The sequence below is a fragment of the Macaca thibetana genome, chromosome 12 (assembly GCF_024542745.1).
Source record: "Macaca thibetana thibetana isolate TM-01 chromosome 12, ASM2454274v1, whole genome shotgun sequence".
NCBI lineage: Eukaryota > Metazoa > Chordata > Mammalia > Primates > Cercopithecidae > Macaca > Macaca thibetana.
Genome location: NC_065589.1, coordinates 78,295,462 through 78,321,003, shown reverse-complemented (window position 1 = coordinate 78,321,003; position 25,542 = coordinate 78,295,462). Strand labels below are relative to the sequence as shown.

The 25,542-nt window shown below is 38.3% G+C and overlaps 1 protein-coding gene across 2 annotated transcripts in view; it reads right to left on the bottom strand.

Annotated features, from left to right (window-relative positions):
* Positions 1-25,183, bottom strand: part of GRB14 (growth factor receptor bound protein 14) — a 129,024-nt gene extending 103,841 nt beyond the window's left edge. The window contains exons 1-2 of one of the 2 annotated variants that reach the window (XM_050752926.1): positions 23,985-25,183; positions 22,571-22,703 (exon numbers count right to left, since the gene is read on the bottom strand). In XM_050752926.1, coding sequence (XP_050608883.1) covers positions 22,571-22,703; positions 23,985-24,175 — 324 coding nt within the window. In that variant the 5' untranslated portion in view covers positions 24,176-25,183. The remainder of the gene's footprint in view (positions 1-22,570; positions 22,704-23,984) is intronic. The other variant, XM_050752927.1, reaches the window with a different exon arrangement.
* Positions 25,184-25,542: the final 359 nt, after the last annotated feature.

Below are 25,542 nucleotides of genomic sequence, written 5' to 3'. Positions count from 1 at the left end.
TATTGTTCCTAAAATATTTGTGCACCAAGGAAAATCAGAGCAATCCTGAACCCTAACATGAGAAGAAAGTAATTATCCCTTAAGTCATTAACGTGCCAGCTTTCTCAAAAATAAAGGACAGAGAGGGAAAGGACTAAAAACCAAAATCCTTTTTAAAAAGTTTCCTTACATGCTATTGTAACCTTATTTTAAAATTACTATCTGGGATTCTCTCATAGCTGTGTTTTCCTTCTTGATGACTTGAGGAATTATTTAAAGTACATTTGGTCTAAGAAGATAAAAATAGCAAATAGTTTAGAATGGCTAGAGTAAAATACTGATAAATACACAGAGATAACATTTTGTGGAATAATATGTTCTTCAACTTGGGACTTCTTAGCATCTTATTTTTACACTTCAAATCAGGCTCAAGGAAACATAAAACTCAAACATTACCTTGAACTTTTTCAGCACAATTTTTATCTTATCCTTGGGGAAAGCTGGAACCGTCACTCACAGTACACATGATTCTGTTTGAGTAAAGAACTATAGCTCATTTGTCATCCAAAAACCAGCTTTAAAAAAAAAATGATTCCTAGATCTAGTCTTTAATCCTTGAAATAACCTACAAAACCTTCATTTACTTAATCTAACTCTAAGGAACGGAAGGATTAAATGTCAGAAATCCTTCTTATGACTAGTTAATTGACCACATCAACCCATAACATTACACAGTTCCACTGTTTGGTTGTGTCCCAAGAAGAAAATCCCTCAGTATCATGAATATCAGTGAAAGCGAATCCAGTGAAAGACTATCAGTAAAAGTGAAAAATAAAGGTAAAAGAGAAAATCAACAGCAAGACTTTATAACCTCACATACACTTGCTATATACAATATACGGACTAGAAACATAGGCAATGTGCAAGGATTTACAGGATGTCAAAATAATTTTCAGTGCATTTCACCCTCTTTCATAGTACAGATATATATTAATAAAGAGAAGCTGTAGGTATAATATTTAATTTTTATTCACTTATACAATAAATACTGCTAAGCATTTCAAAATTATGTGATAGGGATTATAAAGAAAAATTAGATGTAGCCCCTCCTTTCAAATGCCTATAATCTAGTAGGAACACTCATAATTTGTCTTATTTATATAAGCAGCAAAGATACAGAGCAATGCCACTCACTTTCCCTAAATCTAAAAATAAACTGAGGAATTTAGTTAACTATACTAGCTAACAATTCTCAAACCATCAAAGAAGTTGAGTAGATTTTAAGAAAAATAAGACAGTGTGTAGAGAGGAAGAAAGGCAGGGAGAAAAAGAAGGGAGGGAGGGGTGCAAGTACAGGACGAGGAGGAGAGGGAGGGAGAAGGAAGAAAGAAGGAGTGAGAGAGAGGAAGAAGAAGGAAGAGGAGAAGTGGGAGGAGACAAGGAAAGAGTAGCAAAAAATAAACACACTTTCTTAGTTTTAGAAATAGGAACATAGGGAAAAATGGAAATACTTTATCCTGTTCTCTAATGAGTTTCAAAATTGATACCTTGGAAAGAGGAAGCTATTGGGCAGGATAGAAAGGAAAGCAAGTAAATCAGACCCTAGGATACTTAAACTAGAGAGGGGAGGGGAAACACCAAGAGCTGACTTGAACTGAGAAATTTAACCAAAAACAAGTCCTGAACTATGCTGTTTCTTCACCAAGTAGAAGACATTCTCTCACTGCATTGAGACCCTAGAACCTTCTCTCCCTTCATCCTGAAGCCTAAGAAGACATCCTCTGCAAGCTGGTGCTGAGAGCAAGATATAGGGTGCTATCCCCCATTGCTTAACAAACAGGAAGTCCCTCTGCTAAAGCCAAATGAAGGGAAGGGTTGGACTGATGGGTCCATAGATACCAAGCTGGCATTCAGAAAGTATTTCCTCAAAGAAATCTGATAATTATGGTGATAATTTCAAGTACTATACTTTAGGTATGTTAGGTATTAAATTGAATTTTGAATAGCATTGTTTCTATGGGAAAATGCATTCCAAGCTCCCAAATTTACCAGGGAATTTTTGGCATACAAATTGCATAAATGTTGTGATTGCTTACATATGATAGCATACATCTGCGTGCATGATTATTTTTCTAGTATCTTTTACTATATTTGAATGTCAAATTAAATGTACAGTTACACTGGAATGCAACTTTTTATAATCGTGGGTACATAGGACAAAACGGTTGAGCAGGGTATTCCTGGAACCTGGTATTTTTGAGACTGTGATTTCTGGAGTGGTAGGAGGTCTTTAGGTGTCTCTAGGCTATATCGATTGGTCTTCACTTACTAGTTTTAAAGTAAAAAGTTCAATGATCTTATAGGATGTACTAAAGGCAAGGGCAACAAAGTTAGATAGGAGTCCTGAGAGTGACCATAGCCATCAGATGACCTTGAGCATGCCACTTCATCTTTCTGGAAAACAGTTTTTCCCTATAAATGGGTGTGGTTAAATAAGATGTTCTCCAAGCTTCCTTCCAGTTGCCACCATCTACTTTTCTTTCCAGAACTTAGCCTGTGTTATGGACTTCTCATTGTCACACTAACAAACTGCTCCATAACACAGTCTCTTAAAACAATAACCCTTATGTTACATCTCATGACTTTGTGGAATTGGAGAGAAGGGTTTATCTAAGCAATTCTTCTGTTCTACATGGTGCCGGTGAAGGTCACTTTCCCTAAAAGGCACGCAGCTGGAGAATGAGCTAGTCTAGACCATCCAACCTTGCTTCACCATCATGTCTAACACCTTGGCAGACATGGCTGAAAAGACTGGAGCAGCTGAGACTATTGAAGAATCTACACATGGCTTCTCTAGCACGGCGCCTCAATATAGTCAGAAAGGGCTCAAAAAAGGTAGCTCAGGGTTCCCAAAGAGAGTATTCCAAGAAACAGGAAATGGAAGCTGCCAGCCTCTCCAAGCCTTGGACCAGAAATGGTCACACTATCACTGCCAAAGTATCATATGGATCTAATAATCAGAGCCTTCCAAGAGGATAGGACATAGATTTCCTCTCTCAATGAGAAATGTAAAGAATTTACAACCATCTTTAATCCACCATAGCCTATATCTAGGAACTGACACCAGCAGTGACACTCATTACTCTACCCAGTGTTTCATAGTAGAAACTGAAGAGGTAAAAAAGAATAAGGAACAGTCTCTACTTTGTCAAAACTTCACAGTTTGACAAAAAGAATGACAAAGTAGGCATTCCTTTTCTGATTAACCAAGCTCAAGTTTATTTATTCCACTGTAACTAACAGAGAATTGATAGAAGCATATATGGGAAAATTCTACATAAAAAGAACAAGTTATAAACAAAGTATTTGCATATGCACTAAGTCTGGAAGGAAGGAGGAAAAATAGCAATATTATGATGTGAATGATATATATCTTCAATTCTCAGGCAAAACACTACAAAATATTACACAACAAATCATCTGTAGAAGATATCTGTCTGTTGCAGATTTATAATCAACTAGCACTTTTGCATATCAGAATCTTAATTCTTACGACTAAAAAAGAAAAGACCCAACCTAGAAGAGATGCTACTTAGAGCCACTGTTCATAATGTAATGCAAAAACACAAAGAAACCAGAATGACTTGAAAACATGTCTAAATTATTAACTTATAAAAACTTCACATGATCCTTACTTAAATAAGTTTCAGCAAGTCATATTTCTTTAATAGTCTAAATTAAATTGATAATGCAATCTAGAATAATTCAAACTAAAACAATCAGGTCACAGGTTCCTTGTGTCACTTAAAGCTTGCACCCTCTGCTGTATGGATTTGGAACTACCCACAGACATAACATATTGAAAGAGCGCCCCCCTGTGTGATCTACTTCAGCAACCACTTTAGGAGTCATGGAGAAAGGACAATTCCCATTGCCATAGAGGTTGTTGGTTAAACAGTAAATACACTTTAATTTTAAAAGCAATGCAATTTAAAATTCAAGCAATTTCTAATACCTTTGAGATGAAGCAAACAGATGTAGAAAACGGTTATCCTTTTAAAAAGTACAGAACCTCATATATATAAAGCATGTAGATGTATCAGTAATAGCTCTTCCTGTATTGATGACCGATTGACCAATCCTTCTGTAGGAGAAATGTCATTATTTCAAACCCTGATTCAATCAGATTACGTCAGGGTTTCTTCAAAAGTGGTATAGAGTCAAGCTGCACCAGAATTATAAGAATCTCCCAGCAGGTGCTTGTTAAAGGTTCTAATGTCTCAGCCTATGGAAATAGACTGTCCAAGGATAAGACCTAGGGATCTGCACTTACATCAAATACTCTAGGCATGTGATATGTCCACTGGGGTTTGAGAATTGCCAGCCTAAAGCATTACATGTAAAACAACTTTTCTAAGATTGAAGGATAATTATATTGACAAGTAAAATAAAGAATTATTAATTTCTTTTTTAAATGGAATTTAATTCAATCTCTAAATACTTAAATCATTTTTTATTCCATGCTTTTAAAACCCAGTATTCTCTGCACTGATATTTATAGTCCCACATTTATTATAATGAAGAGTATTTGACTTGCTAATAGTGACCACATAACAGCAGGACCAGTCCATTGCCAAATCTCTACCATCTCTGCAAGTGACCTGGGTTCTTTCCAATGGAAAAAAAAAAAAAAGGTTGAGAAAATACATTCCTCTCCACTTCATCTACTTTGTCCAATTGTTCTCTAGGCCACAGGGCAGAATTTTTACTGACTTAAATCTCAGTTAAATCCCAGACAAGGATCTGTCAATGAAAACTAATTTTAACACTCCAGAGTACAGCTAAGCTCTTTCAGTATGAATACATCCTGATCTTAGAATGATCCAATTTCCCTAGCAGTTTCTGAAAGTCATTCAAAAATCTTACAAATTAATAATAATAATATCAGTGATTTCTGACATTTTCTGAAACAATAATAAAAAGGATTTTTGGTATTTCATAAAAGCATAAACATCTACAATATTGAAAGCACAGAGAAGGTATTTTGAACATAGTTTCTAAATAGAATTTTACTTATGAATTTTGTATTAGGTATGCAGGGCTGGGATTGAAATCTGAAAATCTGGATTCAAGTCCTGGTTCTCTCAGGCATAATCTGTATATGTAACCCTTGATCTTTGACCCTGTGTTTTTCCATCTGCAAAACTAGGATAAAACTAAGGATTCCATTTATTACATTCAGATATTAAAAGAATAAAAATAACAACATATTTGAAATTCTCTTAGAAACTGTGTCATCATTAATATAAAGGTATGATATATGCACCCTTATAAACCAGTGAAAGAGAAAATAAATCACACTGCTTTACAACTGCAGACCTTCACAATTCAGGACACAATCTTAATAGTTTTGAAGAACTGTTTTTCCCAAAGAAGTAAAAAATATTTTTATATTTAAATTTGTTTAATTACTATAATTTTACATATCTAGAAATAAACTAATCAAGTCCAAGTTAATGCTGAGTGAAAGGAAACTTTATATAAATCTAAAACCGGTTCTGCTCCCTCGGGCACACTGGTTATACCATGTAAGAGTAATGTATCAGCGACGCCCACCTCTGGAATTCTACTCTGCAATATTATCCATAGTATAGGCCTGGTCTACTTATAAAACAAAACACATTTTGTGTGTCTCCAAATGTATTTTAAAATTAAAAAAAAAAAAAGGAAGGAAGGGAGGGGAGGGGAGGGGAGGGGAGAGGAGGGAAGGATGATTAGGAGTCTGCAAACAGCATAATATATGGCAGTCTGAATTCGTATCTTGCCTGTGCCACTTCCTATCTCTGTAATTTTAATCAAGTAATATAGTCTTTCTTTTAACTTTTGAATGAAGACGCTAACATCTTCTATACCTGTGAACATATAAGGAAATCCTGAGAGAGATGATGACTGAAATTAACAAAATTCAATAATATCTTGACATGCTGGAATAATAGGTCAAAACTGAGATTTACACAGGGATGGAGGCAGTATCCTGAAAAAAATGTGCAATTATTTTTTCCTTACAATTATAGACAAACTTGGTTTACATGTACTTCATAAGAAAGCATTATAAAGGGATTTTATTGATTATAAGCTAATGAGATCACTATCACTGAAAATGCTCAAGAGGAGATGATATGGATGATCATCTACCAAATATTTTAAAAACAAATCCTACTCTAGGTGGGAGTGTTATCTGAAACTTCTGTTCATTCAGCAAGTATATACAGAAGACTTAGTATGTGCCCGGCACAAGCCTAGAATCCAGAATCCAAGCCAACTGGTCCCTATTGCCCCCAGAGATCCCTGGATTGTGGAACACTGATAATGCAATGTAATTGACCTGGTATATTATCCCTAAGCAGGGACCTAACACATATCTGGTATAGGAAGAGAAATTCTCGCAGCTGAGTCTTCAAAGATATATTATTTGAAGCTAGCTATTTAAAGATTAAGGAAAAGAGATATGCAGGAAGACTGAACATCTATCTCATGTAAAGATCAGAGTCAAGTAAGAAAAAGAAAGACTTTGTACAAAACTAAAAAAAAAAAAATTAAGTGTGGTCAAAGCATGGAGTATAAGAAGGAAAGGGTTAGAGGCATGAATAGAGAGGTGGTCCAGCTGCACAGTACCTCAAGGTACCATTTAAATCAGTATCTGAAGAGTGAGGGGGATCCATGGAATGGTTTTAGGAGTAAGATAATTTGATTAGCCACTTAACATTATTGCCTCCACCTATGAAAAGGGGAACTTAATACATGATCAAAAAAATGTTAAAAAGCTTTGGGAAAAGAAAAGATGATTAATAAGTGCTGCTAGTATGAATGGATGGTCATTTGATAAAAAATCAAATTCCTATCAGAAAAAAATAAATCGTGCTGTGTCAAAAACCCAAGTGTGAAAAGTAAAACATAAAAACGACTACACGAGGCCAGGTGTGGTGGCTCACGCCAGTAATCCCAGCACTTTAGGAGGCTGAGGCAGGAGGATCACCTGAGGTCAGGAGTTTGAGACCAGCCCGGCCAACACAGTGAAACCCCATCTCTGCTAAAAACACAAAAATTAGTTGGGTGTGGCGGCGGGCATCTGTAATTCCAGCTACTTGGGAGTCTGAGGCAGGAGAATCACTTGAACCCAGAGGCAGAGGCTGCAGTGAGCTGAGATCGAGCCACTGCACTCTAGCCTGGGTGACAGAGTGAGACACCACGTCAAAAAAAAAAAAAAAATGACTAGATGAAAAAATATTCATGACAGAGAGGGAAAAAAATCCTTAAATAAGATACACAAAAGTACAAAACTAGATTTAACTAAATTAAAACAAAAATATTCTGTATCATAAGAAACACCATAAACAAAGTTAAAGCAAGTCACAATTACTGAGAAAAGATAATTGCAATGTTTACAATTGCAAAAAGATAGCTATCAATACCATATAAAGGATTCTTACAAGTCATTTAAAAAAATACAAACAATGTGATAGAATAATACAGGTAATCCACAAGGAAGAAACGAGAATGGACAGAAGCAAATAAAAAGATGCTCAACCTTACAAATAATCAAGGTAATGCAAATGAACACAGTAATTAAATTTCATTACACTCACCACATTGGCAAAAACTTTAAATTCTGAAAATACCAGCTGTTGACGAGAAAGTGTGGAAATGGAGACGCATATAGTGCTGGTGGGCACAGCCACTTTGGAGAGGAATTTGGCAACACCTAGTGAAACTGAACACGCACCTGTCTACAGCCAAGCAATTCTACCTCTAAATACATACCATAGAGAAACCCTTGCACACAGGCACAAAGATGTATAGTATAGTGTGGTTTTTAATGATGGAAATGGAGAAATTATCAGTTTTCTTCAATGGGTAAACAAAAAATTATGGTACATGCATACAATGAAATAAAATTAAAATAAGTGATTTCTATTTATTCATATGGATGAATCAAAAATGTCAAATGAAAATAAGTTGCAGAGATAGACATACAATATATGTTTAAATACATCATTAGGACATATTATAGTATTATATGGTGTAAAGGCATAAAAACATGGAAAGAAAGGATACTCACCAACCTCAGAACAGTGGTTTCCTCACAGCAGGAAAAAGGGGAAATAAAATGGGATTGAGAACAAAGACACAAAGAGGAAACAATCATGTATGAACAATCTCTTCTTTCTTCAAAAAAAAAAAAAAACAGATTAGTTCTCTAACTGTTTGGAATTACTTCATGGTGAGAATCCTAGTGTTACATGCAACAACATGGATAGATTTCCAAAACAGGCTAAGTGAAAGAAATCAGATGCAAAAGGTCACATACTATGTGATTCCATTTTAATGAAATATCCATACTAGGTAAATCCATACAAACAGAATGCAGATTTGTGGTTGTGAGGGGCCAAGAGGGAGAAGAGAATGGGGAATGTCTATTCAACGGGTATAGAATTTTCTCTGGGGGCAATGAAAATGTTTTGAAACTAGACAAAGGAGATGGTGATACAACACTGTGGATGCACTTATGTCAGTAAATGGTAAATACCAGGTAAATTGTAAATGCCAGTAAATTGTAGATTTGGGAATGGCTAATGCCATGCTTAATGAATTTTACCTCCTTAATAAACATGTGTAAGCATACAACACCTCTAGGAGTAGAAAACTACTAAAAATAGAGAATCAGTGAAGGAAGTCTCCAAGTAATTATGTAAGAGATGATTTGACCTGAGCTGTTGCAATAGCAGAGAAGTTTTGAAAAGTGGATAAACCCAAGAGTTGTTCTTCCCAAAGGACTTGGTACCCAACTGGATGAGGAGAGAGAAATAAAGAAGAGCCAAAGATGAACTAAGATAATCTTATTTTATAGTACAGGCAGAGTATATTCTATTTCCAGGGAAGGAAAACATGAGAGAAGAAGCAAGTTTAAGAGGAAAAGTATTCACTTGTTTTGGAACCTGGTAAGTTTGAGATGTCTACGGGCTGTATAAATGAAGATATCCAGCAGGCAGCCCAGTATACAGATCTAGCCTAGACTTACATGCACACTGCAATTGAGGCCATGGAAGTAGATGAGATCATCCTGGCAGTAAAATGAAAACAAGAAGTTCTAGGACAAAACCCTAAGGAATACCAACACTCAGATCCTACAACAGAACCTTTAAGAGGCAGAAGTCAAGAAAGTATTTCAAGAAGGAAAAAGCAGTCAAAATGTCTAAAACTGCTGAGACATCAACACAAAGACTAAAAAGTAGGTCTTCGGGAATAAGGTGGTCTTCAGAGACTTTAGGTGAGAGCTATTTCCTGCTACGCTGCAAAAAAGTAGAGTAGGAAAACAGTTCAAATATTTAAAATCCAATATCTTGAATAGTAGTGATATAGATGCCAATAAAATCAGGAAGTTCTAGAAAGGACTATGGCTAGAGAAGAAAGTGATAACCAACCCTCATGAGAGTTACAAGGAGCCACTTCCCACAGAAATGAAAACTACACTAGCACTTCTCAAATGTTTCCACCAGAAATACCCAATATGCAAAAGAAAGTAATTGTACAGTTTTTGCCATCTCAGGGTAAGAATATCTGAGGTATATAATTTGTTCTTAAAAATTCATGCACATTATGTATTCTACTCATAAAGACAGGAATGTTTATTTTAATATAAGAATGTTTCTCCCATATTTTCAATTAAAGTTAATGTTCCAAAAAGGTGTTCCATGTTTATCATGCAACTTCCCATATGGCCCTCTCACAATCCCCACACATCCCATATGCATATATGCATCTTATACTCCCACTTGGAGAAATATGGAGGAGGTTCATCATTCCACAAGAGTGATTGCCCCTAGAAATTCCTTTTAGAAATCATTTGCCACAACACAATACCCACAAACCCCTACGTGACTTGTAATCATTTCTTCTTTCCATTTTTCTTAAAATTACATCCTTCAACTTTAAAAGCCTGTTTCAGGCCGGGCGCGGTGGCTCAAGCCTGTAATCCCAGCACTTTGGGAGGCCGAGACGGGCGGATCACGAGGTCAGGAGATCGAGACTATCCTGGCTAACACGGTGAAACCCCGTCTCTACTAAAAAATACAAAAAACTAGCCAGGCGAGGTGTCAGGCGCCTGTAGTCCCAGCTACTCGGGAGGCTGAGGTAGGAGAATGGTGTAAACCCAGGATGCGGAGCTTGCAGTGAGCTGAGATCTGGCCACTGCACTCCAGCCTGGGCGACAGAGGCAGACTCTGTCTCAAAAAATATAAAAGTATGTTTCAGATATCATGGAACTTGGCGGTTAAATCTGTATTGAAGAGACTTTTATTAGGACTCCTCTTTATCTTTCTTGACCAAAGAGTCAATTAATTTATAAAGTACTCTATACATGGAGGTTGACCCAATACCTTTAAATATTTAGTCATTTTTCTCTGAACCTCTCCCATATCTTTCCCAAGGTGCAGTCATGGTGTCGTAAAGGGCCCCTTACACTTCTGGGACAAAGGCAGGTTTCGCCTAAATGAGGTCATTAAAACAAAACATCAAGTTCCCAGTGCCCTAAGATTCCAAGCCAATGACCTACAGAGTGTTCCAGCTGATCTTAATTTCCTTGGCACAGCACAGTAAGAGTACTGTAATATAATGCAAAATAGCTCTAAAGAGAAACTAGATACTGGCTAGAGTCTTGCCAATACACAGCTAAATAATACCAAAGTAGCCCTTTCATCTGAATACTGTGTTTCACACACATGTGTCACCCTTCCCAGGAATGAAAGTAATCTTCCACTGTGAATGTGGGTTGATTGAAAAGCTTTTACTGGACTCAGCCCCATAAAGTATGTATGCTTTTTAACTGGCATACATGTGCTGCTAAGACTGAAAATGCTTACAAGGGAACCAAAGAGACAAAAAACAGAACCCATTCTGACCAAGGGTAATCCAAATTTAGAATGTGCTTATAGTGGTAAATCAATACTCAAACGTTTATCCTCACTAGGCTCTTTTTTAACATCTAACAATATCAGACTCTTCCTGGAAAATGAACTAAATTTCACTTTTCAAAGTTTCTTTGCACATTCATTATCATTTATATTAAAATATCAGTACGTTTCCAAATATTCTCTCCCTTAATAACAATGACTTCCCTGCTCTTTATCCATTGATTTCTCCATTTATTTATTCTTCCATTCAGCAAAAATTTACTGAGGACCTGTGAAGTGCCAGGCATTATTCTACACGCTAGAGATTGAATAAATAAAACTTACTCAATTAAAAAGTAGTTCCTGTCTTCACAGAGCTTACGTTCTACTGGGGAAAGACAGTAGATGAATGCATATATATGTGAATGTAACACATGTCAGATAATAATAAATGCTAAAATTAAACTGAGTGAGGGAGAAGAGGGAGCACAGAGGTGGTGGAAGGCAATGTTAATCTTTGAACTCCATCAGAGCTAAAATAATCTTCAATAATCTGTTAACCAGCAAATCAGTTAAGGACCTTGTATAATACAACTGAAAATGACAAATTAGAAACCATCTGACTTGATAAAGATTTGTCACCCAGATTCATTCATTTTATCAATTTCTGAATAGTTTCAACAAAGCTTTACCATCAACAAAGCTTTACCATTAGCCATTCATGATTTTTTACTCTTCAACTTAAATGTACTTTGTTCAAACTAATACACTCGGAAAATGTGTTAATTTTATCATACCTTGGTCAAACCAAACCAGGTTCGTGCCTTGGACAAATGGAAAAAAAACAAAAGAGAAAACTTAAATTAATACAGAACTAAGAGTTCTGGGGAGTATGATGAAGTGCTAGCAAGTACATAGAATTCCTTTGGCAATTGTGTTACTGTACATTTTCACCACTGGGTTTCAGCTTTTGGATATAACTAAATAAAAATCAAGCATAAAATTAGAAATAGTTCCATTAAATGTAGTAGTCACCATGATAAAAATTTCTTATGTTTTTCAGGAATGCAAATGGTATATACACATTAAAAAAAATTAGTCCAGTAGCTAGCTAGCATACCATTTTTTAGGCATTAGAAAATATTAAAATATTTTATGATAAAATAGGATGTGAATTGACTGGAATTGGAATAAAGAGTTTATCATATGATTTGCTAAAATAGATTTAAGTACAATATTGAATAACACACACAAAATTTGAAAGAAATCATGTACATATTTTCTTTTAGAGTTTTAACCAATTTGTCTTGAAAACTTGGTAATCCCCAAAAAGATTTCTATTAATGTTTTAAAAAATTAGTTGCTAACTATGGCAGATGCTGTGGCACACCATCCAAACCAACCCCCTTCAAGATTGAAGCACTCACTGTTAGAGTATCAACCACTAAGACCTGTGGCTAAGGCCTCCTTGACTGCCATTGCACTATGCTAAAGAAAGCGCCATGCCCAACTGCTGACATTTCCTACACAGCCCAGCACCTGTGCCCTAATTCTGAACAATTCTGTAGGGCCAATCCAGCTCCAGAGTTCTCCTATGGGATCAACTGGATATTTGCTGTGGCTGTGCTGCAGCCCAACTTCTTCCTGTGTCCATTCCTACAAGTATTGTTTCCACAAGCCCTCCCCAGCAAACTTCCTGCAGGCAAACCTGTGCTCCAAGTCTATTCCCAGGTAACCTTACCGGCAGCACTAACCTATATCATATCAGGTGTTTGTAGGTGCATTTTCTTTCAGTTTTTATAGGATTTATTTGCATTTACAAATATATATTTCTTATATAAATTACATAAATTCAGTACACTTATAGGATTTCTTTCAGCATCCTATAAATATGTACCGAGAATAGCACATAATACATTTAAACACATGACAAAAGGCCATTTCAGCAATCAATATTTCTCACTAATGCGCTCCTTGCTTTGCTCTTAAGAAGTTCTCCCTCAAGGGTTATTATATATTCTTTGACAACAGTCAGGACATGGAAGAACTGAAGTCAAAAACTGAAAAATGAAAATTGTGATTACTCCCATCACACCATCGTCTATCTGAATTCAAAATATTTCAACACTGGTCAAAATCCTCATTTCTACCATGATTCACCCTTAACAGAAAGAGGCTTAAGGCATTAAAAAGGAACTCCGTATTTGTGATATTTTGATTAACCATTAAAGGAAGCCTTCCCTGTGTGTGATGCCCTGGAGGTTAACATGCCCCAGGGTAATGCACCGTGAGCAGGTTACTGGGAGCATAGGTGGGTTCTCAGGAAGTGAAAACTGATTCTCTTAAATCTATGTTTGTACAACCCTTGGAAAATCTTCATGTATTTTCAAAGGGTATATGTCTCCCCACTTCCATGTGATGAACACTGACCTAAATAATTCACCACTGACATTAATTCTTAATAATTAAAACATTTGCTAGCATATACTTCTTGCTCTGAGAGACTCATACTATAAACCTAACTGATATCTCCACTTAATCTTTTCTAAAGCTGTGGATCTTATGAACATGCAGTAAACTTAGAGAAAGTATAGCAGTTCACTGAGCACTCACTTATAATTATATAAAAAATAATCTATAAAATCAGAAATATCTTGATTACACGTGATCAAATTTTCATGTGTGTTAAATGAAAGCAAAAGATACGCACTTTTAAAATCCAATTAGTCCAAGATCTAGATTCAATTTTATTTTTGCATCACAAAGAAATAATTGTCAAGAAAAAATTTTTAAAAATAAAAATAAAATTTATTTTGGTAAATAGAATCTGTTAATGAAATTTAATTTTATTCTAATTTAATGAAGATGACTGATCATGATTAGAATATGTCAAAATATAATTTGATAAAATTAGTTTTAACTATGGATCTTCAGTAATCCATTTACTCATTCATTCTTTCCATGAAAGAACCCAAGAACAATAAAACCAAGATAACTCACATAGAGGGAAAAAGAATAAAACTACACCAAACAGATAAATGAGACAATTCGGATTATGGTAAGTGCAACCAAGGAAACAAACTGAGAAATGTGATGGGAAAAAAAATTTAAAAAAAAACAAACAGGCTACATTTAGGCTGGTCAAAACAAAATCTCCTTGATTAGATGACCTTATACTGAAATCTAGAGAAAAAAGAGGAATCAGGTATGTCAAGAGCCAGGGAAAGAGGTTCTAGACTCAGACAACAACCAAGATATAGTCTTTGAGATAGAAAAGAAAGTTTGCTAAGTTCACAAATAGATAGGGCTGTGGCTGGAGTCTAACGAACAAAGGGTAGAATGTACATGAGGTTTAAGAGGTAGCCAGGGACAAAACCATGGAGAGTACTGTCAGTCAAAGTAAGAAATGTGGATTTCATTGTAAGGTATTAAAATGTTTAAAACCAGGAAATGACATGCTGTGATTTACATTTCTGAAAATTCCCTATAACAAGTGCATGTAGAATGAACCAAGATAAGCTAACAAAGAAGAAAGGAGGCCATTTATGGGGCTCCTATAGGTGAGAAGACAATGGCTAAATTAGGATGATAGCAGCAGAGGTGGGGAGATGTATACAGATTCAAGCATACCTTGATGAAAAATGTAGCAGTTCTTAACAAGAACAGAAAGGGGACTCCTTGAATTTTTGGCTTAAGTAATCAAATAGATGATTTGAGGGTGGAGCAAGATAAATTTAGAGAACCCAGAGGTTATGACCACCCCATACCTATTAAGCCAGGCAGAGTCAAACGTGTATTGCACGTATGCCAGTCTCAAGTGGTCACATCTTATCTCATATCCTTATTTCTAAGTTTAGATACTTGGTCCTGTACTTTCACTTCACCACTCAACCTGGCTCCTACCAGATGTGATTCCTTTTCTGATTCTTCGTCTAATATTTGAACTTTGACTTTGATGCAGTTTCTACTTTAACCAGACCCTTCTGCCCCAATTATTTCTATGAATGTGACTCCTGGGCTCTTTGTCCTATGGCACCCCAAACATACGTTTTATCACAGAAAACTGTGGTCACTATACGGGAATACCTGAACAGAGGCTGAGAGGGAGCTTCTAGGGCTAGTGGAACAGAAGAAACCCTGCTTTCCGCGACTCCTATATCCACTGCACAGGAGTCATTACTGCTTCTGGAGCCATTAGAATCACTTGCTCTAGGAATCCAATAAAATTGTAGAGCTCTCAGGCACAGAGAGGGCGAGCAATGGGCTGATACGACACCCCTCATCTGCAGTAGGACCACATTAAAAACTAGGTTTGCTGATTCCTGTTCCAATATCTTTCAATCACATCATATTGACTCACATCTTTCCGCAGAAGCAATTTTTAAAACGGTGCATGCAATGTTGTAAGAGTACTATACTTTGGAGCCATTACGGATTTTAAGGCTTTGGCCTGACAATCTAACTACTGCATGTAACATTACATCTGTGGAAAAATGTATATGAATAAACAGCCAATTTATTAAAGATCTTTTGGAATACAAGCATTTGTAAACTGGTTAAGCATATTAAAGCTCCTATTTGTGTTTATTTTTTCTGTGGCTTTGAAAAAATGTTAAATGAGTAGGCCAAAGAAAAGGACAAGAAATAGAGGATGTTCTCCCTCTGTGAGCCCTGCCATTTCTCTTCTAAGTTAATCCTGAACCCTCTCTTTCTACTCCCTTGTCTTGGTAAAGACTTGTGGCCATTTCCTGGGGTCTCCCTTGAGCTGACCTTTATCGGGAATGCCAAAAGGACAATTCTCAGGTCTGCTTACCACTACTGAAATACACATAAGTATATACTTATACAATAAAGTTTATTACTATTTGATATAAGCTGACATTTTTTCAAAGCAATATCCATAAGACTGCAGAAACCTTTTTTATATTAATTAAAATCCACATTTATATTGAACCATGGATGACTCCAATTTTCTTTCTCTTGACAGAACATATTATATGCCCCTAGGGAAAAACAAACCAGAAGCTGAGATTTCAATAAAGTTAAAAAGAAAAACCCATATTGTAGATAAAGCTTGGACTGCAAATGTACCCTGCAAATTAACCAAAAATTAGAGGCAATCTTCAAACTGGAAATAAAACCTTGAAAAACAGAAGATCTGCTAGGGGATTTAAGTTTTAAAATAGGAAAAGAAAACTATCTTCTCCTACAATGAAGGAAACTAGCATAAGGTGGGAAGGATCCTGAGTTGGTAACTCCTGTCATCAGACATTAAGGAACCTCAGTAAGATGTAAGCTCAGGACAATGGACAAGGAAGCTGAACATCCCTGAAGGGTGACGTCAATTGAAACTACTGCCCAATAAGTATGTTTCATAAACATTAAGTGAATTGAGACAAAGGAACTGGACACTCTGAACTGGGTACGTTAAATCAAATAAACCAATTGGTGGATCACCATACATCATATAAATATTATTAGAATTAGTTTTTGTGTCCTGTTTGAGATCTTTTTTTTTTTCACCCTAGGACACTAGCTGTTCATTGTTTCCTCCCTGCCTCCATATGCCATACCTACTAAACCTGTACCTCCTTCTCACATGTTACCACACCTGTGCAGACTGAACAGTGGTCCAGGGCCTTCTGTCCCTTTAGTCACATCTGATTGAACAGGAGCTGGACACACTGGACTAACATACCTCTCCAGATACAGTTTCCAGTCAGTTACCAAGTACTGAATCACTAATAGGAGGAAAACTTGGGAGCAGCCACTCGGGGCCGCAGGTGTGGACATGAAATCAGGGCAAGCAAGACTGCAGAGAAATGTCAAAGATGATGTGAATTTGCAAGGAGAGGCAGAGACTATGAGGTATGTTTGCGGGAGAACAAAAGAGAGAGAATAGAGAAAGTGGTTGCCTTGATTTTTGCTGACTTTCTTGTTCCCAATTCTAGCCTCTCATGAGACCAGTGACCTTTTGGCCTTCAGGTACTACAACATAACCTTTCAGGCTGGTTCATTTGAGGCTCTGTTTTGTCCGAACAATCAATACCTGGCTAAAATACCAACTAAAGGCCATTTGTAACATTCTCACCTTTGTCAATGAAACAGAATTGTCCTCAGTTTTGAAAGGTCCAACTGCCCCAGTTTGAAAATGGCAGAAATAAGAGTAGCACTTATTTGTATCCATGTCAAAGAGAAAAAGAATATAAAAAATCAAATTCCTATAACCTTCCCCAGAACATTCCTATTTTGTGGGTCTTGCAAGAGGTCCAAGTATCCATATTTTTAATAAGCATCCCTGCTGATTCTGAGGAAGGTGATTTAATGACCACACTTTGAGAAGCACAGCTGTAAAGACTGCTTCAACGCTGCTACAAAGATCTGTACACTTTCAAATTCTTCTCCCAAAAAATTATATTCATCAAGTGCCAGCATTCAAAGGCTGCAAATTGCCGTTGGAAAGATAGATTTGTTTGAAACCCTAATAGGAGAGAGTATTGTTTCTATTATTCTTTCTGCATATATGTTTTGTTTCCAATTAAATGGGATTTTGTAAAATAGCTCAGAGGGTCTAAATACAATTTATGATGTTGTTTCCATCTAAAAATGAATTTAAACTTCCAAAGAGCTAATTTGCAGACATTTGAAAGCTAAGCAGTTTGTAATTTGAGAATTTCATGAGCCATTCCAACTGAGAAAATTCAATTATGAATGGTTTTAGATGATACCAAGGAATTACTGTTATTTCTGTTAGGGAATAATGGCATTTGGGTTATAAAAGAAAATTCATTTTTCAGAGATGAATATGAAACTACATAGAGATGCAATGATGGGGTGTCCAGGATTTACTTCAAAGTACTTTAGCAAAGAAAATAAAAGTTTTAAAAAAGAAATGGATGGAGCAAATGAGGCAAAATCTTGATAATTGCTGAGTCTGGAAAAACTACAATATGTACATACGGGTTCTCTTCTTTTACTTCTGTGTATACGAGAAAAATAAGTACATGAAATTTCAGTTAATGTAGCAGTCACACAAGATTCCTATAGGACCACACATACAAGTTCGGCATATCCAAATTGGGATAATTACTGGCATCAAAAAGGAATGATATGAGAGGCCTTTTAATTTGGGGACAGAGATCTACTTATCCTTTGAAAGTCCGTGACACGGTAGAGAAAAAAGAAATAAAAGGCAGCGCAAATGGAAAACTAATTTTTTAATTATTTGAGATAAATTTTTATTTTTCTGAGATATACAAGAAAAGGCTTAATTTAATAAAGAATAAACTAGAAACAGTGTGGTGAGGGACAAGACACATTGAGACATGATATTCTTTTTGATCTCCCTTTATTTAAACTGTGGAAGCATGGGCAAATCCCTTCTGGTTTTTGCATATTCTTTTTGTAATCTCAAAATGCAGGTGACATACTCACTTTCTTGTGTTCCCATGAAATAATATCCTGTGGACTGTAAACTACATACAAAAGCTGGTCATTAATAATACTAATAAATTTTATTTGATAATAAAATCAAATATTTGATAGATTTCTCAGAACAATTTTAGGAAGAAGATGGAGAAGAAAGCTAGAAGAGAAAACATAGTTACATTTCAGGAAGAAATAAAAAGAGGAATTCCAGGTCTTTAGAGGAATATTAACCAACGGCATTTGTCTCCCCTGTTCTTCTTGTGTTATGAGGAGAGTTATAACTAACAACACTGGTATACATGTATTATTATACTATTCTTATTTACAGTCCTCCCTTTCTTTATAAATTGTACCTGCCTAAAAAAGGACTGTCAAAGTCTCAAGAAATCCAGATTTCAGGTGCTGGCTGTGCCACATAGCATTCCTTAAATTCAAATTACACATCTCTAAAAGAAGAACATTGGAATAGAAGATCTGAAAAATCCCATCCAACTCAAACATTTCCTGACACAGTTTTTCATAGTATTTTTTAAATCTCTAAAGCCTTCAGAGGCTTTATTCTTACTTAGTTGTACAACATAGTCCTGGGAAGCAATTAACCAGAGCTACTACACATGCTATGTCCACGCACAAAAGTTACCTAGGGGTTGACAAACAAAACAAGAACTGATTCTGCTGCAAGAGCTAAATAAAGATTTCTAACTCTTTGCTTTTCTTCAAACAATAGGTGTTTAGGGTTCATTATTAACAGATGATTTCCTTATACATTTAAATCAGAAATTAGAAAAAAGAGATTAAGTTCATAATGGAAGTCACTTTTAAAATAAGTAACTTTTCTGGACCATGTATGTAAGGGAAGGTATACTTTAAATTTGCTTTATTGGTAAACACAGAGAAAGATGCCTGGGAAATCTGGCCATCATTATAAAAAGAGGGAAAGGGAATAAAGAATATGGATTCTCTCTCATTCTAGCTTTCATTTAAAAATAATAGTACTGAAAGCCTCCAGTATTGTACACTTTGGGACATTTTATTTGCAAAAAGTGATAAAGCATATTCCATTTGTGGCTTCAATGCACTTTACCACTCATGCATTATGTAGGCATCTCAAATAGTAAACAAAATTTATGATTTGTAAGATGATTTTTGACTGTGATTTTTAAAGGCCAGATGAAATTTAACATTTTTAGTCTCGACTCACTCAAATTTTCTGCTCATTGATTTGTAAATAACAAGTACAATTATTTTCTTCACTTTTTCTATGAGGAGAAAAGAATCACTGAAATGACTTGAATGGTTAAACAGGACAAATGAGAGAAAATATAAAGTAAAGAGACATCTTCTCCTATAATATTTCAACCATAAGTAATACGCAGTAGAACATATCGCAGAGTCACTTAACGTCATCTCAACTGAAGGTTACAGATAAACTGGGCCAAAACAGCATCTTATAAAAGGGTAATATGTGTCACAAAGGTACTGAGTTGGGGAACTCACTTACATACAGTCATCTATTCTCAAAACCTTCCTCATTTCAAAGAACTGAGTGTGTTCAAAGAAACTAAAACAAAAGGATCAGTTCTAAATGCAAAGTCTAGGTGGGGGAAAAAGGAAACATAAAAGAAAGAAAAAAGCAGCCTCCCTCTTCCTCAACTTTGGGGTACCCTTGTCTTCTTAGAGATCTCAACCCTTGGGCCAAGGAAGAGATCAGCAAGAAGGGCCCTTCAAAGGTGGGGACAGCCCTCTGGGATTGATCGTTAAAAATCAGGCGGGGACTGTCTACTCAGGAAACAGCACAGCTGTGTGTGTGAACACAGTGCTCTCTGAGAAGGTCACTGTGGACACAGAATACGAGGCCAGAGCAGGAAATCTATTGGGGTCAATAACAATATCACCTTTTCCCCATTTCTAGTTTGCTTCCCCCCCCCCCCCCCCCATTTTCCAATTTAAACTTGATCTGAGGAAATGTCATCAATCTCTAAGACATCTTACTCTAGTCTGATGACTATCGACACTTAGGGCACATCCTACCTTAATCCTGGCACTTTATCCACTCTTTCTCTTTTGTCCCCTATACTAACATAAGCACACCAACACCTCTTCTCACTTTCTATTCAAAACAAACCCTGCATCGTCAACAAATCTCTTAGACACAGGCATTCTGCAAGTGTCCATTCATAGCATCAAAGTGAGTCAGCCCAGATCTCTTTCCCTTTACTTCCTGTCTGGTTCAGGCTCCACCCCCTACCACAACCCCGGATCAAAGCCCCATCTTTTAAATATATCTTGCATGGTATTGTTGCTTAGCTAGTGGCCTTACTGCCTAGGATGTTGTGAGAAACATAGCAGGCCCTTAGTAATTTGGGAACTACCTATTAAATTCTTCCAGATGACCATTATGTCATCATCAGACATTTCCTTTTCTTACTCTGGCTCAAGGACAATCCAGAATCATTTCTTTTTTTTTAGGAGGAAGGGGACAGAGTCTCACTCTTTCGCCCAGGGTGGAGTGCAGTGTCACAATCTCAGTTCACTGCAGCCTCCACCTCCTGGGTTCAAGCGATTCTCCTGCCTCAGCCTCCTGAGTAGCTGGGACTACAGGTGTGCACCACCACACCCAGCTAATTTTTGTGTTTTTAGTAGAGACGGGGTTTCACAATGTTGGCCAGGATGGTCTCGATCTCCTGACCTCGTGATCCGCCACCTCGGCCTCCCAAAGTGCTGGGATTACTGGGATTACAGGTGTGAGCCACCACACCTGGCCTCTCCCCCCCCCCCCCCCACTACCATGGCACACAGTCAAATCTATTATCCTTATTTCCATTTTCTATCCAAACCAAAAAGTCAACTCTCAAAGAGCTTGGAAGTTTCACTAGGGCTGTTTTTTTTTCCCTTGGGATCTGACTTTAAACCTTACCCTGATAATAAAAGTCTCAAGAGAGTCTCCTCTTTATCTCCCCAAGCAAAGTTACAGTCCCACCCACTTAAGGGTTTATTTTCCCTTTCAAAGATGCCAATTCAGAACACAGTTCTGCTTCTAGAAAAATTTACTCCCATTTTCTCCAGTCCTTACCCAAAATCATGTGTTCCAAGTGACTTCAAACCTCTCCCCCAAAAAGTATATACACAGGGCTTCCATCAAATATATTTCCTACTGTCTCTATCATTGCTGTATATGATCAAGAATTCATCTGCTTCCTAAGGTATTTCCTTCATTCCTAAAAATATAAACACACACAGTTGAACCCATCAGAGGTAATAACGGTGCAGAAATAAAAAAGAGAACAATAGATGCAGAAAAATGGCCAACTGTCTTATCCTCTCTGTTCATTATCCTTCTCCCATTGCAAGCATCTGGCTATTTTAATTTACTGTTTCCACCCTTGTAAGAACAAGGTGCATTTTGTTTAGTGAGGCTTCTCTTTGTTTTGCTGGGTCAAAACTAGAAGAAAGTATATGACAAGAGATGAATTATTCTATGATATACTCATTATTTTCCCCTCCAAATGTATAGCCATGATGTATTTTCTGTTAGTTGCTTGGTCCTTAAAATCTAATTTGCTTAAGTCAGTCCCAAACTAGAAACTTGAAAAAAAGAAAATCATAAAAATATGGTCCTCAGTCTTCTAAGTATCACTTACAAGTCATCTATCTTCTGCAGCCAGAGTCTCCAAACTGAGGAATCTACTGAAATGAAGACATGTTGACCCTAAACTCTAAGTACCTTTTGCCACAGCATCACTCTATCACTTTCCTTTAGTAAATGAGGTTGGCTTGGGTTGGAAATGTGAAAAATTAAACGAAGTATTAAATGAATCAGTCAATCCCCTTCTCACCCCACTACCACTGCCCACCCCGCCGCAGCCTCTGCCCACCCCGCCGCAGCCTCTGCCCAATTCCTGGCTTAAAAATGATCATCTCTCCTACCTATCTTGTGAATGATCATTGCTGCCAACCACTGCACTTTATATATATCCTCTGTTTTAATCCATTCCAAGACCCTCGGAGGCAGGTTTGAACATTCCCATTATACAGCTTAAAAAAATGAGGCCCTAAATGGAAAATAATGCCAAAGGACCATGTCAGTCAACAGAGATATTTAACAGAGCCCATGCTAATCCTTTGTTAATACTGTGGATTACAGAACAATCTTAAAGACTGTATGGATTCAGATCTCCTAAGATATTTGAATTTTAAAATTTAAAAATGCATACCTGTTTTTTCCTTGAATTTGCTTTGGGAAACAGGTCTGCTGACAACACAGATGTAAATGGAGAACAGCATAGCTCAGGAAAAGGGTTTGGAATAGATGGCATTTCCGGAACATCAAGATCTTTCTTTTTTCTCCTACAGTAAGAGAACATAGGATGTAATTTACATAAAACAGAATGTAAAATATAATTGCTGTCAGGATTAAAAAGTGTGCTAAGGCGAACATGTACCACTCTGTGACAAAGCTCATATTATATAAAGTATACAGAAAAGGTCTGTGATATACTTTCTATGGGTCAAAATATAGTATGTTAATTACATACAAACAAATCTCCTATAGTTCCTCTCTCTCTCTCTCTCTCTCTCTCTCTGTCTCTCTCTCTTCCCCCACCCCCTTCCTTCTCTCTCTCTTTTGCCTTTAAATCACCAGGCATAGAAACTCCATCACGTTTGATAATTTTCCTGAAACAGAGATATAGACTATACAATTACTAATCGAAACATCATCCTGAGGAGTCAGACATTGTTATGCATCCATGATATTGTCTCTAAGTTGCATTTAGTGCATTCGTCCTTATATTTTACTAATCACTTTGGGAAGTTATGATTTATTAATTATAGCTGTGGTTCATCTCACTTCAAATTTCATTCACAATGTTGCCCACACACAGTCTGTTGATTTTCAAGTGCTTATAGATATTAAATAGCAAGGTAGTGTTTTGGGGAGGTAAGTTAATAGAACTTGCTAATATAAATGTACTATAGTCCACTGGAGAGTAATTTTAACTTCACTGAAGTTGGAGTGCTTTGAAAATCAGGGAAAAAAAGTAACATTTAAATGTATCAATATAAAGGACTATAGATTTTTGTATTGTTGTAACCTTTTTTTTTCCCGAAAGTATGTGCAACCCTAAAGGCACTTAGTGTTGAATGCTATGGAGATTGGGAAACCCTTTAAAGCCTCTATTCTTTCCTGCTGAACAGCAAGACTGCTCAAATGTCAATCTATGCTTTGCTTCTACAGGGTCGCTCTAAGATTCTATGTGGGAGGTGAATACATTTATGCTACAATTTTCTAAAATATATAAAATAAAATAGAGTTTACTTTGTGAAAATGCAGGGCCACGAAGGAACAGAAGGTGATCAACCTGCAGCCTGACCTCCTAGTTTCACACCGATGGGCAGAGGCGAGAGAGATGAGAGCTCTCAATGAAACGTTGATGCTATTTATAAGGCGCTGTGAGATCGCAATGTCCTGCTGATCCAGTAGGAGCCAGCTCAAAGGGGATTGTCTTCAGAGACTTTTACAAACTTGGCCCAGCTCTGGGCACATGGCTCACCCCCTAGGACCGCCTCCTCACCCCGTCGCCTGCTGCCTAGCCAGGACACTCCCCCGCGCCCTCCAGGGTTGCCTACCTGTCTGCAGCACAGCCGCGGGTCCCGTCCGGAGGGGGCAGGAGCGCTCCCGCGTGCAGCCAGGGGCCCGGCGCCAGGTCGTGGGCGTCGCCCCTCCCCTGGGCAGCGCCGCACACCTGGGCGGCCAGCGGCGAATCCCGGGCAGCCGCCCTGCCCGCGGCGCTCTGCCCATCTTGCAGGGAAGTGGTCATTGTCGCCGGCCGGGGGGCTCGGGCGTCATGGGACACTCGGCGCGTGGGGAGAAGGGGACCGCGCGGCCGGAGGCGAGGTGCCGGCTAGGCAGCCCGAGCGCTCTGCAGGTGTGGTGGCCTCGCAGCCTGCGCTCGGAGCCCCGGCGGCTGAGACACGCTGCCGAGCAATCTGGGAGGCGGCGGGGGAGGGGAGGGGGCGGAGGAGGAGGGTGGGGAGAGGGGAGGAGCGGCCGGTGGGTGGGGGCCGCGGGCGGCGGGGCGAGCCGCGGAGGGGGCTGGGAGGGCGCGAGAGCGTCCGGCCGGCCCCGCGCGTGGCCCGGGGCGCTCGGGGCCGCTGGCATCGCTCCCGCGCCGTCCGATCCGGGACGCAAGGCCGGGACCGCCGCCTCCCCAGGTGGGCACCGGGGCGCAAGACTGAGCCCAGGGTCTGGGCGGCCCCGCGCCGCTAGAGGCGGAGACCCAGCAGAGCGGGCTCTCCCCCTGGGCTTGCCGGGAGGACCGCAGGCGGGACAGGGGTCTGCGCAGCCCTGACCCTCATACCCTTGCATTCTTCCTGCTCTGCCATCTGAGATCCCCTAAGCTGTTGCTGGGCCGCCATGACAGTCCCTACCGGGCCAGGAGGGCAGGAGGCCAGGGCACCAGGGGGCTGGGTTTGCCCCAGTCCTTCCCCACGTGCCTCTTCTTCCATGCACTTCGCAGCCAAAGATTGGGGGGTTGGTGGGGAGCAAAGAGTCCAATCATTATAGAAAACTACTGAGATTTTGAGAATTCTCAGTAAAGCATGAGTAAACCCGTAGCTGTCTGGAATTAGAAAGACTATTCGTTTTATGGTAATGAGAGAAGCTTACATTAATGAATTCCAGGTTGCCTTACGCTACCTATTCCATCCCCTCAACAGCTCCATAAATTAGATGTTTATCTCATTTTACACAAAAGGAAACTGGGGCTCAAAGCCATCGAGTACCTTGCACTAGTAACATAGCACTAGTAGCTAGTGCAGTCAATATTCCAACCCAGAAACTTCTCAAAAACCCAGACTGTTTGAAATAGTAATGGCATTATCATGCTCACCCTCTGAGATGCAGCAGCCCTACTCTGAAATGCTGGGTGATCCTGTTTCTGCTCTTCCGGTGAGTGTGGCCGTCCCTATGCACTGCTGAGGATTTCCAAATGTTTCACAGGGTCTTTGTTCTTTGACCAAATTGGGTAATATCTGTCCCTGGCATCTGCTTTACCAGGTTTTCTTAATTTCAACAACCTCTGCCCAGGGAAAGGTAAACATTGCCTCCAGAAGAAAGTAGCAGCCCCCCTCCCCCATCTCAGTGCATCCTCGCCCACCGAGGCACCGACCACTAGAGAAGCCCAGG